Source organism: Larimichthys crocea, chromosome VII, assembly GCF_000972845.2.
Source record: "Larimichthys crocea isolate SSNF chromosome VII, L_crocea_2.0, whole genome shotgun sequence".
NCBI classification, from domain to species: Eukaryota; Metazoa; Chordata; class Actinopteri; family Sciaenidae; genus Larimichthys; species Larimichthys crocea.
The window spans coordinates 6,081,547-6,102,471 of NC_040017.1; the positions used below are offsets into that span (position 1 = coordinate 6,081,547).

At 41.1% G+C, this 20,925-nt stretch overlaps 1 protein-coding gene across 1 annotated transcript; it reads right to left on the reverse strand.

Moving 5' to 3' along the window:
* Positions 1 to 9,025: 9,025 nt before the first annotated feature.
* Positions 9,026 to 19,092, reverse strand: meis3 (myeloid ecotropic viral integration site 3). Its single transcript, XM_019270084.2, has 13 exons — positions 18,726 to 19,092; positions 18,250 to 18,351; positions 14,145 to 14,284; positions 13,616 to 13,790; positions 13,480 to 13,530; positions 13,351 to 13,401; positions 13,033 to 13,182; positions 12,809 to 12,917; positions 12,201 to 12,346; positions 11,471 to 11,547; positions 10,552 to 10,610; positions 10,371 to 10,457; positions 9,026 to 9,299 (listed from the first exon to the last, which is right to left on the reverse strand). Exons 2-13 carry the CDS (start codon positions 18,259 to 18,261, stop codon positions 9,100 to 9,102), a joined length of 1,257 nt encoding a protein of 418 aa, XP_019125629.1. The 5' UTR covers positions 18,262 to 18,351; positions 18,726 to 19,092; the 3' UTR covers positions 9,026 to 9,099.
* Between the last annotated feature and the right edge of the window lie 1,833 nt (positions 19,093 to 20,925).

A 20,925-nucleotide genomic window follows, 5' to 3' on the forward strand; every position in this document is an offset into this window, starting at 1 on the left:
GCACACACACGCACACACACGTACACACGTGACACTGAATACATTTCCCATACATGCAAATCTGTCATGGTTTACAGAAGGTTAAGTGAGTGCATAGGATCACTAAAAGGAGTTGTTGTTGACCGGAGATAAATATGAAAAGATAAAATGACTTTAGTTGACCGGCAGCTGAAAACAGCATTTAAAACTTCCTCAATTTAGCATGATGAAAGCAGTTAAAGTGTAAAATGTAATGGAGGGTGAAGTGGCCAGAAGTGAAGATTTTAAATGAAAATTTAAATGAATAAATTCAAAAATAATGAATAAATAATAAAATTAAAGCTGAAGCACTGATAGCTGCTGAAGTATTTAAGGTATGAGCACTAAAAGTAATAGCTGAAGTAAAAACACTTTTATTTACCTCCTTTCTTTAATTGTATTTTTATTTTTATTTCATGAATTGTTAAATAGCTTTTTTTCATTCCTTTCTTTTTGAAAAGCCTCTGAGCTTAGTTTAAAACATGCCATATAAATAAAGTTTGTACAGAGGGGAGATCAGTTGGCAGTTGAGGTTAATAATTGAAGTGGCAGCAACTTAACAAATCAAGCAAACAGCAGACATTGATGCAAGAAGAAGCATAAAACACAACTGAATTAAGTGCCGAATAATAAACACTGAAGTTGAATGTTAATGATTGGAAGCTGCAGTTGAAGTGACAATAGAGGGTTAAAGCTGAAGGAGCTGAGATAGTAACTGAAGCCGAAGCACTGGAAAACTAGTGGCATTTGAGCCCGGAGAGGAAGTAGCAGGCGTGATGGAGATCTCTGAATCTAAAAACAAATGAAGTGGCCATTTAACACTCTGGAGTGCAGTTAAAAATGTAGGACTCAAAGAAGGTGAAGTGGCAGTTAGGCCATCGTAGTAGGCACTGAAGTGGAGGCAGTTAAAAAGCTGTATCTGGTAGCCGAGTTTGTTAGAAGTGAAGTGGCAAAATTTCAGTGCAACATTTTGCCATTTCATCTATTTTGCCAGTTCAATTTCCAATGAAATCAATTGTATGTAGTTTTTTGTCGTTACAATTAACGGACTGTGAATTCAAACGTTACCAAATAGTTAATAAATGCACATACATGAGGCATGTACACATGTAAATAGTTATGTGGGCCTCTTATGGAAATGTACACACACACACACACCTTCATGTACACACAGGAACCGTATCATCGCTGCATTCTAAATGACCGAGCCAATCAAATTTGCCTAATGAGACATCTGGCATTCTGCCTGCATGTGGATGTCAAGCCCAGAAACAGCTGGGCCTTTACACACACACACACACACACACACACACACATTCCCTTCCTCTTCTCACACTTTATCAGTGCTGTCAGTACTGGTGGAGGACTGAGAAAGAAACACATAGATACACTCTGGATCACACACACACACACACACACACACACACAGCAAATTGTAGGGAAGCATTGAGGAAGGAGTTGTGGTCAAGACTTTCCTGGGCTATACATTGTACCACACACTCATTCGCTCACACACAGTCCTTTCACACGTGTGATATATTATGCATACATGAGTGTGTGTAACGCACTCACCAGGGCCATAAATTAGATATATGGCAGTGGTGGCGGCGGGCGGTGGAGGGGGGTCCACGGAGAAGAGAAGAGGAGTGTGTGTATTTGTGTGTATGTGAAATGAGGATGGAGTCGGGAGGAGGCACAGATGGCTGTGGCCTGAGGCAGTTGAGGTACTGCAGCTAAACATGGAGGCTGCAGCACACACACACACACACAAAAGATTAAGTGTGGGGGGTGCACACATGCACATATACAAACACTTATATATACAATATATACACAATATATAATACTGTATAAAATGAGAAAATAGGAGACAACCAGTACAAACATGCAGTGACAATACTGACAGACAAAAAGAAACACTCTTACAGTGATCATGAGTGAAATAACTACCTAACTAACTAAATAAAAGACAACAAATGCAGATTTTGGTGAGAAAATATAATGTTTGTGCTCCTCTTCCATGGTGGAATGTAATGAAATTCATTTACTCGAGTACTGTACTGAAGACCAAATTTGAGGTACTCAGACTACTTCTACAATTCAGAGTATTCAGACCTTTACTATATATATATTTGCCAACTATAGCTACTTGTTACTTTACAGACGGAATCTTCACAAAGAAAACATGTTGTGTGATACATTATCACAAATAAAACTAGCCAGTGTTATATACAGACATTTGAACACACCTCACCTCAACCAACAGTAGATCAACAGGGAAATGCTGCTTACACACAAGTAATAATAATCCATTGTTAAAGTATGATATCTAACACTCACTAGATCCAATTTTCTGAATTATGAGTACTTTCACTTCTGGTACATAACATAGTAATAGTTTATCTTGCATCTCTCGAGATTTTAGTAAAGTATTTACCTTCTCCACCAATGCTCACTATGTATTACATCCTGCTACTACAAAAGATAAAGTACATCAATGTTTTGTGAACTAAGAAATGAATAATTATCCAGTTTTTAAAATGAAATTCAAGAATCTGAGCACAGTTTTTATTCAGCAAATGTAACCATTAGACTTACAGTAACTAAATTGAATCTGCCTTTGCATGTCATATTAAAGCTCCACTTTTTTTGGCATATTCTGTTGCCTTGTTTTGATAACTGTCAAACACTCATTCACACTAAAATAAGATGCCTCGTGCTGCTTCACTTGGAGCACAGTAATCCTCACAGTTTGTCCTGTCCTCATCCGTCACTCATCCCCCTATAACACATATAAATGTCTTTGTGTTTATTGCGGCCTCTCAGAAGCTGTCACCGTCCAGCAGCTTGCCTCTGTCACAGCTCGTTCACACACTATTACACAATAAAACTTTGGCTCGTTTTCTTTCTCTTTTTAACCGTCCTGCTCCCCCTTTTTTTCCCCGTTCCTCCTCTCCGTCATTCCTCTCTGCTCTTCCTCCATTCCTTTCTCTTTCTCTCCCCTCCTCCCATCCCACCACCCCTCCCGTCCTCTCACTTGTCTGAACTCTGACAGGTGTGTAATTGAATGATTAATGACCACCAGAGTACTCCCCTCCTCCCCCCCCAACACACACACACACACACACACACACCCACACACACACTTTATGTTAAAATGGAATTGTACATATTTATGCACACACATATTCATGCGCTGACACACACAGGCGTGCACATTTTCACATTACACACGTGTATTCATTTTGCTTCAATAGCCCAAATGGTCAAATTCAAACCAGTAGGACTCTTGAAAATGATGGAGACATTATAAAGAGTGTGGCACTAACGCAATATATATATATATGAAGACATCCTGCTCATGGCCAACACTGTACAAGTGCTGCAGTGTCATTTCACGACAATCACACTGTTGTCATTTAAACAAAATGTTTTCAGCCTGTGGGAATTTTATGGAAAACATCTCCCACAAAAATGTGTCGTTCACTTCAGTCATTTTCTCCTAACTCCAAACCTCACACCTCTGATTTGTGAAATTGTAAGTCTGAATCATCTACCACAGTGCCACTCTGTCCACCTCCATACTCTCTTCTTTCAATACACAACCGTCGAAACACAATGCACATAAATGCGTTCAAGCACTCTCTTGCTCCCATTTCACCTCTGCTCTTCATTTGTCAACATGAAGTCAATAGATTTTATGCAGTCTAATTCTCACCATCTAATGGAGTCTGCGCTGGTGAGAGAACAGGCTGGCAATCTGTCTGAACCAATCATAAGCTGAGGCTGTTGACTATGAATTATACTATGTGCGTGAGGGCTCTACACTGATGTATGAATAAAGTGTGTGCTGTTGATTCTTCTGCTGCCTGGGTCGGAGGATTATACATTTAGGATCGTTGTTATACAGCAGAGCAACAGGTTCAGCAGTTGTAGAAATTTGTAGAGTTTGTAAGGCTGATACTGATAAAAAATAAAAATGAAAAAACAAAAAATTAAATTACATTTATATGCTAAGTTTATATTTGTTTAGTCACCTGAGCTTTGTAGGTAAATGTAATTACTGCTACATTTCTGTACTGCCAGAAAGTTGCACAAAACACAGGACTGAGGTTCACATCTTGAGTGGTGAGGTTTATGCAGCAAATGCACCTTGGTTAGGCAAATCTGGTAGTTTTGGTTCATGTTAAAAATGTGGTTCAGGTCACTATATTGGCCTTTTCTGTTCTTCAAAATGCAATTTAATACTGCTGTGGTATAGACTCTTAGTCTTTAATAGGACTGTTCACCCCCAAAATTCAAAGTTCATATCTTCATTTATCCATTTAGATTGATTTGATATGAGTTGCAGTGTTTTGGAGATATCTGCCATATAGATGTCTGCCATCTCACGAATATAACGGCACTCGATTGCGGTGCTCAAAGCTTCCCAGAAATGTACAGCTCAGCAAAGGAGGATGTTTACAGCCTTCATCCTTCAGCTCCAATAAGAAACTGCTCACAACAGTGTACTTGTATGAATGTATTTTTCCATTTTGTTTTCTTTTTTAGTCTGAGGAAAGATTAGAAGTGACTGATGTGTTTTATATTGACCTAAAACAAGATACTTAAAATGGTATGGACAGTGTATGTTTCTTGTCGTACATGTGGCCACATTTGCAACTGGAAGAATGAGTGTTTACACATTACACCATGTCATGAAACATTTAAATGAAAAGGTTTTCCCACAAAGAGCTTTGTGGTAAACCAGAGTTCACCTTGTAAAAACGGATTGGGCTGAAAAGACAAAAGTTGCTGCTCTGTTTTACATGTTAAGAGAGTGGTGGAGAGGTGAAAGAGTAAAAGTAAGGACGCCCATACTGACCAACATGTCCTCAGAGTGAATGTGTGGGGTGACAAAGAGAAATGAAAAGTGGAGGGGTACTGAGGTCAGGACCTGGGTGCCAGGGAGAACAGCCATTTCCTGTTGACCTCTGTTTGCACTCTGGCCCCTGACCCCTCCCCCCCCTGCTCCAGGCCGAATGGGGGCAGGGTGGGGTGTATTCAGTGTTTGTTGTGTGTTTTGGGTGCTGTGGGTGGATGTAGGGTGGCAAAAGGTGGAATTATGTATGGATGTTTGATGGCTAAAAGGATATAGTTCAGAGAAGAGGTGAAGGTTACAGATGGGGCGTGTTCATCAGGAGCTGCAAGGGGAAAGGTTAGAAACGAAAACAGAGATTGTTTTAAGTGTTTGTATGTGCTGGCGCGTGATATTATCTTAATTTCAGTGATAAGGAGGAATGTGAGGGCTGGAAAAGATCTACACAAGCCACAAGGGGCTCTGGTCTGTGCTATGGAGCGTTAAAGAAGAAAGTTCCTTACCCTCCCTGTGATAATCCAGCCTGTGTGACAGATCACTGCAGCTGCAGCCTGAGGTCTCCGTCAGACTTAAACAGATAGTCAGAGGAGGGGATGGAGTGACGTGACTTATGATTGGAAAAAAGCAGGAAGATTACACTATTTATCAAGAAAAGGTTCTCTAGAAGTGAACGGCTTTGATGCTGGTTTATAAAAAAGTGTCTGAACATCTCACGAAGGAGCCAAAATGGTATGGTGAGTGGTACGGATTATTGTAAATCAAGAACACACAAGCTGTGTTTGGCTGTTTTTAATCATTCCTGCTTGGCTTTGGGAAGTTGTGAATGAAGGGGAGGAGAGGGCTTAAAATTTGTTGTGTCTTTAAACCATATATACTGTATGCCACTGATGTTTATAGCTGATTGCACACAGTGGTGGAAATGGAAGGAACGCACAGGAATGTTGTTCTGGAAGTAAAAAGAAGAAACACACTCAGATAGCCCATACGGCCAGATTGAAGGCATGATGCAGGGTCCCTGGAACCACTCTTTAATGTAGTATTCCTGTGACATTGCTGTCACCCAAACAAGGTATGCTTGAAAAGAAATTAATCAAAATTCACGTTCTAATTTCATGAAACACTGTTGGAGTCTTTGTCATATATAGTTTAATTAATGTAACCTTAATTTGACTATGCGATGGGACCCTCATGCTGTCTCATCTCCGGTTGTCTTTTTGGTTTTCGTTGTTGTTATTGGTAAGTAAAATTGAAGACGAAGTCCACTTTTATGTTTTTGTTTTTATTGTTAATTATACTGTATTACAATGATTTGTACTCAACTTCCCTTTTTATATCCAAGGAGGTACCACAAGGTTCTATACTTGATCCTTTATTATTTATAATCTACATAGACTCTATTTTTACTCACTACACTTGTAATAATGTAACAATAACTTTTAATGTAATAATATCCATAATTATGCACATGATTCTTCCTGAACTCAAGCTTGTCTTTAACAAAAAAAACAAAATGTGTTTTATTCCCTAAATTCTAGAGTACATTTTCCTGCCGTCCATACACTTAGTGATACTGAAACTGACGTTATTCAGTCCTGTAAATATTTGGTGAGACTGCAGTCTTACTTTTAAACATCAACAACTGGCACAGAATGGTTAGGATAAAAATGGCTTTTTAATTTCATAATAAGAGTGTTTTTCTCTTGAGGACAAGAACACCATTGTACAATTAACCATCAGGTCTATGCTTGACCATAAAGATATTCTGTACTCTCACACTGCTCATTTCAGTTTACCACTGTGCCTTACAGTTTATTACAGGCGATAAATATCATACTCATCACTGTCTACTATAGCAAAAAGTTGGCTGGTCCTCCCTAGCACCAAGGGGAAAACCATCAGTGCATACTATCATTTATTTAATAACTGTGTCCTGAAAAAGCTGCCTCAGTTAATCATATCTCTTCACCAATTTAGAATGACATTTGATCAGAGCAGATCTCAGGGCTGACTCTTGATACCTCATGAATACTGAACTTGGACTGTCTTCCTTTCAGTATTTTGCACCACATAAATTAAATTAATTTCAAAGCGCATTTAAACTTGGCAGTGTTGTCTCGTGGATGTTTTTAAAATGTTACTTTTGACCATGTGTGTGAATGTTTCTGATGCTTTGTATGTGTGCATGTTTTCTGGTTGTGTCTAATCTTGGTTCTATTTCTCCTGCTGTCCCCAGGTATGTACTTTTTTAGTAAAATGTAATTTTTAATGACTTCTTCTGGTTTTATGATTCTAAAAAATGTTCATGGTATATAAAGGAAGACAACTTTCAGTGGCACTTATTTATCTTAGGACAGAAGAAATTATTTGTTTGTAATGTAATATTATATGTTTTCTTAGTACTTAGGTTCTTAGTCGTAGGTGGACGACACAATAAATTACATAAACAATCAAATTATTTGCAGTTTGTGTGTAATAACATAAGCTGGGTCCTGCTCGAGGTTTCTGCCTGTTAAAAGAAACCATTTCCTTGCTACCATCCCCAAGTGCTTGCTCATGGTGGGAATTGTTGAGTCTAAATAAATAATGTTATTAAGAAAACAATCTAAACCTCCTCCTAATTTTATTTTAGCAATTTAGCAATATATACATAACACTGAATTAAATAAATAAATAAATTATTATACAAATTAATAATTTACTATACAAATTAATGCATAATTGATAATTATACAAAATCAGAATCCAAATGTTGTTGAATCCATTTGTTGTTTTTGTTTTTTTGTTTGTTTTTACTTAAGTAAATACTATATTTATTATAAATATTTTTATTTACAAGATCTTCCTGGAGCTTTTATCTACTTTTATGCACACTGACATTTCTATATTAATTTAGTTACTAAAAACCTGTTTAAAAATATAAAACTGTACAAAAATAAATGTTCATTTCCGTCACAATAACTACCTACTGCCTCTATACACTCCAAACAAATGAGTCCTGCTGCACACCAGGTCAATAACCTGTCCACAGGTAGCATCAGACAACATACACAAACAGACGACCAGTGACAAATGTTACAAAAAAAAACATTTTAATACTTTAACTGTATTTCCCATCATCATTCAGAAACGTTTCAGCAGTCCGAGCAGAGTAGAGAGGGAGCCGAAATGTTTCAAGAGTCCTTTGGCTGCAGCTCCCCTCACACCGCGTGACAGACAAGAAAAAATGAACTAGAAATGCTTACAGAAGAGTGTGTGTGCGTGTATGTGTAAATGGCTTTCAGTGTAGTGTGTGTTGCTATGTGTGTGTGTGTGAGTTGTGTGTATAGGAAAGATCCTAAGGTAACGGACACCTGTTGGTGTCTTAAGGAGGTCAGTGGTACGAGAGCGAGGCAGACAGGAAGTCATTCATAGTGTATTAGCTTCATGCTGAGGAGGAGCACTAATAAATTTAACAAGCTCACGTGAAGCTGCATCCACCTGGAGTGGCACACATAAATATAAAAATAGAATAAGAAAAAACTCAAATCAGCTTTAAATAAAGTGTGTGTGAAGGTGTGTCTGTGTGAGACAGTCAACGTGTGAAGGAAGACGGGGAGTAGTGAAGAAGGCGTGTTCACAGGATCAAGTCCCATCCAGTAACATCCATGTGCCGTTGCAAAGTCTGGGGATAAATATTCATCTGTCCGTCTGCTCTGATCGACCTTTTTCCTGTGGTTCAGCAGGCATGATGGGAAGTGTAGTTTTAAAGCATGTGTCTCACCCACAGGACACAGTGGAAACGTTTGGAGAGGAGGAAGCACTTTTACTCTGAAAGAGGTATGGCTTAAACCTGTGGGTCCAGACTGTGTGTGTGTGTATTTGTAATATTTATGTCTACACTGTGTGTGTATGTATATGTGTGTGTGTGTGTGTGTGTGTGTGTGTGTGTGTGTGTTAGAGAGTTGAACAGCTACATTGAGGTCAGTGTCTTTCAGTGGGGAATGTAAACTTTCGGAGCAATGTGTCTTTTTTCTTTAAATAGTGCTCTGTATGTGTCATTACACATACACAGCTGCGCGCACGCGCACACACGCACACACCCACACACATATATATATTTCAGCTCACACACACATTCATACAGTAATTTGCTCACACACACACCACACACACACACACACACACACACACACACACACACACACACACACACACACACACACACACCCCGATTCCCCCCACAGCTAGTGTGCATGTATGTCCAGTCCCTGGGCGAGGAGCGGCTCTGCGGGGTGTGCGTGTGGTGGTGGGTGGAGCAGCATGGCGGGGTGGGGGTGTGGACCCGGGTAGGGGTGGAGGGAGGGTCCCGGGTGGGGAGGGTAGCCTGGTTGGGACAGTAGAGCACCGGGGTATTCACCCTGCAGAGAAGACATCCCCTGGAGACCTGGTGGGGAGACGTGGAGGAAATGTTTAGATTTCATTTATTTATGTAATTTTACTTTCACAGAATTTGCAGCTTTTCCGTCCACTTTGCACTGAAACTGGTCGTTTAAGCCTAAATCAATTATTTGTTTATTTAGCTGGACATCTCAGAGAAGATGTCTTTTTCAACAGATCATAACTTAAAATATAAGCATGCTCTCCTGCTTTTTTAACCTCCTTACATATTGTTTCCCCTTTTTCTTTCAATCTAAGCAGCTTCAGATCCTCTTATTCCACTCTGCCTGGCTGTGCCACATCAGCTTGTTCTAAGTCTTCATCATTTTATGCAAGTAAGTAAGTATAATATATATATATATATATATATATATATTATACTTTCAGATTCCTACAAGATTTCAACATAAGGCTCTGTGACCTGCTGGTGGGTCACAGAGCCTTATGTTATGCTTTTTGAGACGTTTAAGAGTGTCTGAAAATATTATTATCATAGATTTATTTATGTAATAAATCTTTGATTGTGATTTTTTGGTCAGCTAACCTTTGGTTCACATTTAAATTACAGATTGTTCCTTTAAAGCTTCCCACAAAATCTTGTCTTCTCAGACATAGAAGTCTGTAAAGAAACCACCCCTAACACACCACTAAATGGCGAGTGAGACACTGTCATGCTAATAAATATTTATATTCATAGTATTTATTAAAAAAAACCAGTGAGGATTAAGTAGAGTATAAATACTTATACCTTATTTTCTATTTAAGATTTCTTAGTTCAACTCAATGCCATATTCTTTTTTTCCGTAAGTGGACTTGAGGCTGGTGATATTTATATATTCTTTTTATTGTCAACAAATCCAATGAATGAACCAAACGTGTGACAGTCCATCTCTTCATACTTTTAACTCTCTCTCACCAATCTGTATGTGGGACTGAGTCAAAATAAACTACATTGCCAATGTTCCCATGTGTTTTGTTCACAGTAAAATGTCACCAGCCTTGTCCTGGAGTGTTGTATTTTGTTCTCTGAGCTGTCAGTATGCGAACATGAGCCGTATTTTCCTACAAGCTACCGTACCTGCTGTTCGAAGTCCGAGGTGGGCCTGTCCGTCAAGCCCGTAGCCCCCAAGAGCTGCTCCCTCTGGGCTGTAGGGACCACCCTGACCTGTGAGACAACACACACACACACACACCGTCAGACACAAATATACAACACACCCATACACAAGTTGTTTACCTAGTGAGCGAACAACACCAACCTGAGCGATTTGACTGGTCGATCATCGGCTGAACTATTCTTCTCCTGGCGTTGATGAACCTGCATGGGGGCAAGAGACATAGAGACAGGAAATAGTGAGTTCAGAGAGAGAGACGGACGAGGCCAAGCGTTAATGGAGAAAAAGGCTGACCGGGAGACTATTAACCTTTTCCATTTTACAACCACTTAACCCTTTCAGAGGGCAGAGTAAATCAACGTTAGGGCAGAGCACATATTGATCGGCCTGTGATAATTGATTGATCTGCACTGATCGCTGTGTGTGTGTGTGTGCTGGCTGCAAATAAAACATGCAAGTTATCAGGTTACAAAATCTATTTGTTTAACATATAACACACTTCATATTTTGGTTTTGAGTGTGTTCACGTATCAATATCTCAGGTGCAGAAACGTTATGAACGAAAGAACTAACGTGTGTGTGTGTGTGTGTTGCCTGTGATGATACATGTGTGCCTGGGGAGTGAATAGGGAATTTGGCGCAGTAAACCATCTGATTATTGGATATTGATTTGCTATTCTGTTTTATGAACATAGAGCAAATGGATTTTTACGGCACTGCAGCTTCAGAAAAAAATGCTTAGTAGGACATTTCTTGCTCTGTTACAAGCTCCTCTGTAATAAACTAGATTACAGTCTTCTCTAAAAGTCTGGTAAATGTGCTACCTTTTATCCATCTGACATTTATATGCACAAAATGTGCACAATAAAGAGATACTAAGCAAGAAAGGCGACTTAAGCGAGGTGTAAAATATAGATACTGTTCATATCCACAGCCGGTATGTCATCGACATAGACATAGACAACCACTGAAAGTTGACGCTCTGCATTTAAACACGACGGTTTAACTGATTATTGATGTGTGACAGGGCTTGAATTAGTGTATTGATTGAGAGCGCACTGACCAGTTGTTGACCTGTAAGATGGTCAGTCCCGTGTCCTGCGACAGCTGCTTCTTCTGCTCCTCAGACGGGTACGGGTGCTGGGAGAGGACACACAGAGCAGAGTGTTAGAAGAAATCAGGACGCTGCATGCTGGGTGTGTGAATAACCTCGAGGCTTACTCGTGCATAATAATCTACAATGGAATAATGTGTGTGAGAGAAATCTCAGTGTGAATACAGATGACCTGATGATCTGAATTCACGTCTGCGCTCACATTTTCAACCTCAGAAACCCCTCACATACACTCTGTATCTCTCTCTCTCTCTCTCACACACACACACACACACACATACATACACATGCACTGTAATAATTGGAGTGAAGCAACATTTGACCTGCCTCATTTAGTAGCTAATTACCTCACCAACAATTACTCACTCCATTTCTATCACTTCCACAGTTATTCGATAGCGAGCATATTCACATAATCACTTAATCCCCTGATTTTTTTTTCATTTAATTTAATTGACCTCCACTATACACTCCGTTCCCGTCTCTGACTGCTCTTGTCAGTGACGTTTTGACTCACACTAAATCCTCTTTGTCAGTAATTATTCTCCCATTCAGCGATACACAAGCTTTTCTTTGTCTTCTTACAGCTCTTGTGTTTTAATTATTGTCCAAATTCAATATTTCAGCGTGTAACCGTTTCACTTGGACCCGATGAGAACGTAAAAAACAGCTTTCTCACCGACAGATGCTGGAAAAGCCACGCTCTCATGATGTTTGTGGCCACTTTGGGGAAGATCCCTCTCTTCTTGTTGTTCCTCCTGTCTCTGTCGGACTCGTCCTCCTCTCCTGTACTGGGGGAGGCCATTCCTCCGTCCATACCGTCACCTGAAGAGATGCACGTATTAAACCTCAGGGACTGCATAGTTTTTACGGTTAAGTTTGAATATTTTCCGAGCCAAAAAAATCATTAGTTTTCAGTGTTTCCTGTAGAATTTGATTGTGTATATAATTGGCCACATTTACATGCAAACTCACTTTAATAGTGCCAATAATTCATACATTCTTATGTGTAAATGTTAACAGAAATTATTAGACAACGAGATACAAAATTATAAATGATTTCCTAGAGCTGCCACTCTATGATTAACGTTTCACTCTTTTATTTTGAGCATGGTGTTGTGACAGACAACACCCTTCAGCAGGTTTGGGTCCATAATATGTTATACATGAATTGTAGGTTATTAATGTATGTGGCTATTTGTACACATTCACACCTTTGATGCCCTGCATGTATCTTTGCTGTGTGCATTATTTTCATTGTGTGTGTGTGCGTGTGTGTGTGTTTACCTGTGTCGCTACAGTTGTCTGCTGTGCTGAGTGAAGGCAGGCCACAGGTGCCTGGTGTTCCCAGAGGAGTAGTGGCACATTCATCTGGCTCCCGTAACCATGATGCATTCTGCAGTGAGAGAGAAAGACAGAGAGCCGTTGTGATTGGGGGGAGGGGCAAGGAGTCATCTTTCAGACATCCAGCGGATGCAGCTGGACAGGTGAATGTTTGACATTTGTCTCACCTGCTCCGACAGACTGGAGCAGGATCCAGTGAAGTCCTCCATGTCTGACTTGGAGCCGCCCTCCCGTTCATCCAGGATGAGGTCTGTGGGCATTTTGCCCTTCAGACAGGTGATGTAGCGATGGCAGAAGTTATCGCACAGGTCGTGCACCTTCAGAAACAGATTCACATTGGTCAGCGCATACTGTTAGGACCATGTCCTAAAACTCATAGTAGAGCTGTGAACAATAAAGGAGAGGTCCAAGTGTCTCTTAAAAATTATACCAATGCCCATGAAGCGTTAAGTGTTAAAATAAAAACATGCTTCTCTCGCACCAACCTTCTCCAACTCCAGTAGATGAAAGCGAAGCACCTGTATGGCTTGGATCATCTGTGGAGAGCAGAATTTATCAATACATATCCCACAATGCATGTGTAGAATAAGTGTGATGTCAGTGTGCTTCATTACCAAGTTGTCCAGCTCGGGATTGGTAGAAAATATGGGCTTCTCTGAACGGATCTGGGACACACAAAACAAAACCATTTCAAATCTGAAAACTTTGACGTCTGATCTGTGATTGGCTCTCACGGGCTGTCGGGCTCACCTGCTTAGCAAACGCGGCGATGTCGTCGTTGAAGGACTCCGAGGAGCAGACGTCGCTGTGATTGGTCATCCCGGAGAGATGGGAGGTGGCTGAGAGTGAGGTGGAGTCTCGAGGGGAGCAGGTGGCGAGCTCACACTTTTCAAACACTAAGGCCAGCAGTGGGAACAGTGGGTGACTGTACACACACACACACACACACACACACACACACACACACACACACACACACACACACACACACAGACACACACATAGACAGTTAACATACTTTACATAAACACGGTAACAGTTGACATTTACAGAAAGTGTTACAAGAAACTTTATAGCACAGTATTTATGAATCAGACAGCTGTAAACACTTCACATGTATTCACATTCAGTAGACAAATATATATGTTAAGCTGCTTAAAGTGCAAATGTAATTTAAACTACTTTCTAGCCACTAACAGGCTAAATAAATCATTCCTTCCACCACATCTAAGGTTTCAAACACACACACACACACACACACACACACACACATGCTTACCCATAGATCTGGTCTTTGTGGTGTTTGAGGGAGTCGGGGATGGTGGGTCCGTACTGTGGGGGAGGAAATGGCCTGACATCGTCCCCGTACCCCCCCACCGACATGCCCTCCGACCCTGAGTAGTGCACCAGCTCTTCATACTGAAACACAATTAGATGGAAATACAGAAAACATGAGACACGTTCGACATCTGTGCCTGTCTGACATTGAATCATATTGGGATTTTATTACGTGGCTGAGCTGTCAGGGGGGCTTCAGTGACGCAGCTTACTGGACACTCAGTTAGGAGGTCTGCTGCTGTGGTTTTTACCGCTGCTGTGTGTGTTTTCTGCTGCCATTACACATTTAATGTTGCATGTTTTGTGTGCATGTGTCTGTGTGTCTGTGTGTGTGTGTGTGTGTGTGTGTGTGTGTGTGTGTGTGTGTGTGAGAGAGAGAGAGGGCTGCAACTCACATTTTTCTCATAGATGATTAATCTGATAGGTGTATAAAATGTCAGAAAATAGTTTAAAAAAAGAAGAAGAAAAAAGCCCATCAAAATTTCCCAAACTCAATTTGACGTGTTAAATTTGTTTCTTTTTAGAAAATATTCAATGAACTATCATAGAAAATGAGAAGAAAGCCTGCAAATGCTCACATTTGACAAGCTGTACAGGGTTCTGAGAGTTCTGACATTTCTGCTTAAAAAATGACTTCAACAATTATCAAAACCGTTGCAGCTCTTACGTGTGCACACATATGTATTTGTAGATTTTAGTGAAAAAAATCTACATTTTTGCAAAAATCAACAGTCAGAAAAGCACAAACTTCTTTTATTCTAATATTTACAATTATCTACTGTGGCTATATATTACTCCCAGGGTGTGTGTGTACATTGGTAGACTAATGTCACTGCACCCAGTCTACGCGTGCATATATCCTCCTTCCCTCATAAGAAACCCTTGATGATCTCTTTGTTTTCACTTCAGCTGAAGAATGCTGGAAATCCTACCACTCTCTGGATTCAAAAACCCTTTTAGACACACATGGATGACCTAAAAAAATGCACAGCAAGTCGGGCTAAAAAAGCAGATTTTCTCTGCTCTGGAAAAAGGAGGGGGAGACGAGAAAAGAGGCAGATGAGAAAGAAGGTGAGCCTGCTAATGTTGTCTCCTCCCTCCTAAACTCAGACTAGACAGGAGCCGTGCTGAGACGTCCCTCACAACCCGCTGTGACAGCCTCACTGGGGCCTGTACACACACACACACACAGTGAATCAGGCACACATATGGCACGCTCACAGACACAATCATCACACACATACACATGCACAGATACAAGAGACAAACAGCACCCGTACACGTAGCATCATGAATATACATGTGTGACTCCCTTGTTCCCCCCTCCTCTCTTCCTCTCTCCTTCTCTCTGTGTTACGGAGCTAATTTGTGCTTCACTGCAGCTTCTGTCTCTGAGGTGACGTTGTCAGGTCAGCAGATTTGCCTCTGTTTCTCCTTCTGTTGGATTAAAGGGTGTCCCACAGGGCCACAGGGATCACAGACAGACAGCACCTGCTAGGTGGCCTGGACCCCGGACACCTTTCACTTCTGTGTTATTTTTAACAAGCCATAAAAGTGAAGTGTAGAGACTATTCCCCAGGCAGGCTACCACAAAGAGGTTGTGATTTACTACAGAAGTGTGTGACTGGAGGTAACAGCAGGGACAGACTCTCTAAATACTTTTTAATGGCTCACAAACACTAAACTTTTTCTCCAAAATTGTCCAGTTTAAGATTCATTTGTTTATTTGTGGAGTGCATTAATATGTGAACTGCAAGTGGGGAGACAGCAACAGTAAGACCAAACATGAAAGCAGTTATTCATACATATCCTCTCTGTCTTAACCTCTGGGAATTAAATAAAAGAGAAATTAAATTATCCCTCTTCATGTGCATGCACTGCCCTCCAGCAGGACCCCTCTGCAGGACCCCTGGAGGTCTCCGGACCCCTCTTTGGGAACTCACTGTCCTAAATGGCTTATCAAATTGTTGTATTTCAGAGTCCCATATGTCCACCGGGATCACAGAAAGCACCTGCTCTGAGGCCCTGGCCCGGGACACCTTCTAGTTTTTATGGAGGCTGGCTATTAACACAATCACCGCTATCGGATTGCGCGTCTCTCTTTACGCACGGCCCCTATCGTGTTTCTTTGCGTCAAACGGATCAAAGCGCACAAGAGGAGATGACAAATTCCACAAATTTTCCTTTTTTAAAAGTCACGGAGCTGGTAAACAGGTTTCAGACGGCAGTACAACATTTTCATCACACATTTTAATTATTTATTTAATATTTCATAAAAGTTACTGCGGGGCCAGAGAAGAGTCGGCGACACATCATGAAATGTAGGAATAACATATATTATCTTTAAAGATGTGGATTTATTTTGGAGTGCAGCTTTAAATTCTGTAAATTAAGAAGTAAAATGAAATTTGGTAAAGCCTTGTCTCACATTTCAGACGCTCTTAAAAGTCTTACCGCATTAATAAACCTCCTTCACTATTAATAAAGAATAAAGTTTGTAAACATCTACATTTTTTTTCAGTATAATGGATTTCGTCTAAAACAAACGTGCCTTTTCTACATTAAACGTAATCCAGTAGAAAACAAACTTTATCAGCGCGTCGATTTAGAAAATAAAAGTGAAAAAGCGCGTTTGTTTCAGGACGATTTTGCGTAAAGAAATTATTCAAACATTCAACAAAAACTTGATGAATTTTGCGTTAAGTGTTGTCAATTTTTTTCCGAATTTTGTATAAACAAAACTGAGCCAAACAAAAAGTTGGAACAAACTCGCACGAAACGAGCGAAAGCTGGTAGGAATACACATAAAGTTGAAGTTATGAAATGTTTATGACTACAGGAAGAGTCCCTGCATTTACAACAAATAAAACCAAACAAAGCAGACTGCTACAGATCTGAGATCAGCACAGTGCTTCAAAGTTTTCAAACTCTTAAAAGATCCCAACATGCTCCTAACGTTAGAACAAACTCCATTTGATTTTCGTCAAATTTAAGAAGACTGGTAGACTTGTGTTTATCATAAAGCGTTATTACTGCGCAGAATAAAATAGTACAGTATAAAGTTGAAAGGGACAGTGAAATATAACATGCATGCTTCTCTTCTGAACATCCAGTCAACCATAGAAAGTAGATATAATATCCCACAAACAGCAGAAAGATATTTGACTGTGAATAATAATTTAAATTAGATTTTTAAGCCGTGGTTGGTACATCTCTCTCTCTCTCTCTCTCTCTCTCTCTCTCTGTGTGTGTGTGTGTGTGTGTGTGTGTGTGTGCTCTGTTTTCATACAGCAGTGATTTTCTGTCTACACACTGTACGCACATCTCTAATTGCTCTCTTCCACTCAGAGGTCTCAGTCAGCCTGCCTGCTGCCCGTCAGCCACTGCCTGTTTCTCCTCCTCCACCACCACCTCCACCACCACCATGCCTCTGAATCACTGTAGCAAAAAAAATGACCTACTTATTGAGTTGAAGAGCTGCGTCTCTTCTCCTCTGCCTCTTAATGACCGACACCACTCTAACCCTCATACGTGCCATTCTAACGCCTGGCTGACATCACATTAAAACAAGATATTCTGAGGAGAGGAGTCACTACTGGATCCAAATCTACAGTTCCTCTGACATAACCTCCACAGAAGTGCATTTCACCTCAGGAATGAGAGAGTCTAACTGGTGTAAAGTTGTTTCAGATGATGAACATTTCGGTGGCATGTGAATATTATTTTGAATTGTTTTTATAGCACAAACAGAAGATTTCTGTGGTGCTCCTGCTGACACTTTTCTCTGATGTTTTCCCCTTAACATTAAGCCCATGCCAGCAGAGTCCACTAGTCTTGTTTTCAGTGGGCCTTGTGTTTTGTACGGCTGCTAGACCCGACCAGAGACCCAGCAGAGCAAAGAGGATCCCCACTCATATGCTCCCATTATGATGCTCTTTTTAATTACCTCTTCTCCTCGGTGATGTGCAATCTGTTATCCCACCGGGCTCTGCTCTAATTCTCATTTTCAATAAATGGTAATAATGATAATCAATCAGCAGACCTACCCTCTTCTCCATGCGACTCGACAGCCAGTCCCACACAGGAGACGATGATGCGCTGCTCGGTTAGTCCAGCGAGGTTTGCTCCTTCCCTCTGTCCCTGGAGTCCTGGAAATAAAAGTATTATTATAATTTTTTTTAATATACATAAACACTCCGGATTTAAACACGATCACATCATGCAAAAAACAGCCTGTAATGGTTGAACAAAAACACAAAGCTGTGGGTAAAAAAAAACAGTGAAGACCTGCCTGCTCCCTGTGTGTGTTTACCCCGAGCCCATCGCGTTTTATATTACAACATTATGATGGGACTGGAGATTTTATGGACGCAGATATTGCCGATGTAAGCTTAATGGTTTATAATACACTTAGCGGTCATAAAGCTCGCAGCCTATTAAATGCTATTGGGTGAAGATGTTGAGTAACACACACACACACACACACACACACGGCTCCAGTAAAAGCTGTAAAATGTCCCACCGAGACGTAAATATCCACTCCTGTTCGGGCCGTGTCCGGTGTAGTCCAGAAAACCTCTGGTGGAAAGGGGAGCAGCGGCTTCCTGCAGCGCCTCGCCTCCGCCTGGTGCGCCTCTCTCTCCGGCTCTCGCAGCCGTCGGGATGCTCGGTGTGTGTGTGTGTGTGTGTGTGGGAGACGGATAGAAAAAGCGTCTCTTTTCCCCCTTTTTGGCTCCTTGTGCTCGCTGTCCGCGCAGCATACGGCGACAGGCTGGAAAATGTCACGGCTGGGAATGAGAGATGGTGTTTTCAGTCTCAAGAGGAGAGGAGAAGGAGGAGGAGGAGGAGGCGGAGGAGGAGGAGTGTTGGGTGGCTGAGGAGGAGGGAGGAGGAGTGGTGATGGTGATGGTGGTGTGCGGTGTGCGGGGAGGTTTCGGAGGGTCAAAACGCGACGGGGTCTCTTGGCCCCCCCTCCTCCTTTCATTCCCTCCATCCCTCCTCCTCCTCTTCCTCCGTTACTCCTCCTCCTCCTTATCGCACACAAAACGCCAGAGAAGAAGAAGAAGAAGACCCCCTCGATCGTTTTTTATCTCCAAGCTGATATCACTCCATCATCCCTCCACCCCCCCCCCACTCCCCAAATCCGCGCTATGATCATCTCGGGATAACACAGCAGGATGGAGCATGTTCAACAGAGTGTATTGAACTCTGGAGTGTTGGGAATGGGAGCATACAGTGTTGGGTATTAAATATCTTACACATGAAGTGAATGCAGCCTGCAAAACACACGTTTATTCAAAAATACATTTACTTTTAAACACTCGAAACGAACTCAAATGTTGTTTTTACGCACAGGAGAGTTCATTTTAAGGGTAATAGCTGCGGGAAAATAGAGTTTTAATAAAGTTAAGCTAGTCATTCCGGGTCATAAATAAGTCTGAAGCGTGCTAGATGACAAGAAAGTTAGTCTGATAATGGCGTTCAAAGTGTTTTATTGTGGGTGTGGGTCAGGCCTTTTGACGCAGCCCAAATGTCACCCTTTGGCTCTTCTTTTTTTTTGTTGTTGTTGTTGTTGATTGAGAGAAGTGAAAAAACAAAAGCATCATTGTGAGAAAGTTTAATTTTAACTAGAGAGAGATAAAACCCTTTCACACATTCAGTCTTGTGTTGTAAATGTCACCTCAGTAACATAATAATTATTCAAAACGCTCCTCTTTCCCCGGTCCCGCTATGAGGGGCCAACAGGCGGCTGCACTTCAATCAGCAGCGGCTTGGCGGGATACAGCGGGCAGGGGCAGGCGTCTCCGTGGGCGGCATGGAGTTTGACCGTGGGGCGGCTTGTGAGGGCCCCGCACCGGCCGTTCAGTTTTTAGGGGTCTTTTAACACCGCGGGGCGCTGGTTTCCTACAGGGGTGATCACAGCGCTCAACCCCCCTTCTACACTGAGCCGGTAATACAGCCGTGAAGCGGTGTCAATGGGCTGGAAAAGACGATCCCAGGCTTGTTTTCACTTTGTTAACAGGCTGAATGAAAAGGATTAACACTGAAGCGCGCATCATGGGAAGATTTCACGTTCACGGGGATTTTAGATTTCCTCATTTCTCTCGTTGGAGAGCCTTCAAATCCACAAATTATCCTCACAGAGTGACTCATTGAGCTGATTTTCCCTCGACCTGATCATAAATCTTGAGTGTGTATAACATTTATCCAACAGACTATTATCTAAACATGTGGATTACAGCCATTTACATCACAAACACTGTCATTTTTATCACATCTCCTTGTGTCTGCGAGGCAACACCTACTTCTGTGAACTGAGTGTAAACGACGACACGTTTTAACACAACATATGCTGTCAAGCCTGTGCTAATAGGGAACACAACTTGTCTCAAAGAAGTCACACACAGATGTTCTATAATAACACACCAACATAAAGACAGATTTAATCCAGATATCACAAACAGAAACAGGTTTGCTGCCAAGTATATTTTCACATACAGTTCAAGGAATTTTCCTTGGTGTATTAAGAAAAGAAACATCTCAGGGAGATCAAAAATAAAGTACTAGAAGATATAAATATCTGTACAACATGTTTTAAAAGTAAAATAGCTGTACAGTTTGTGCAGAAATGTGCAAAATATTCACTAGGTAGTGTGCAAAGGTTCACAATATGCAGAATATTTGAATGTGCAAGATACATGCAGAGTCTGTGGTGAGAGTCA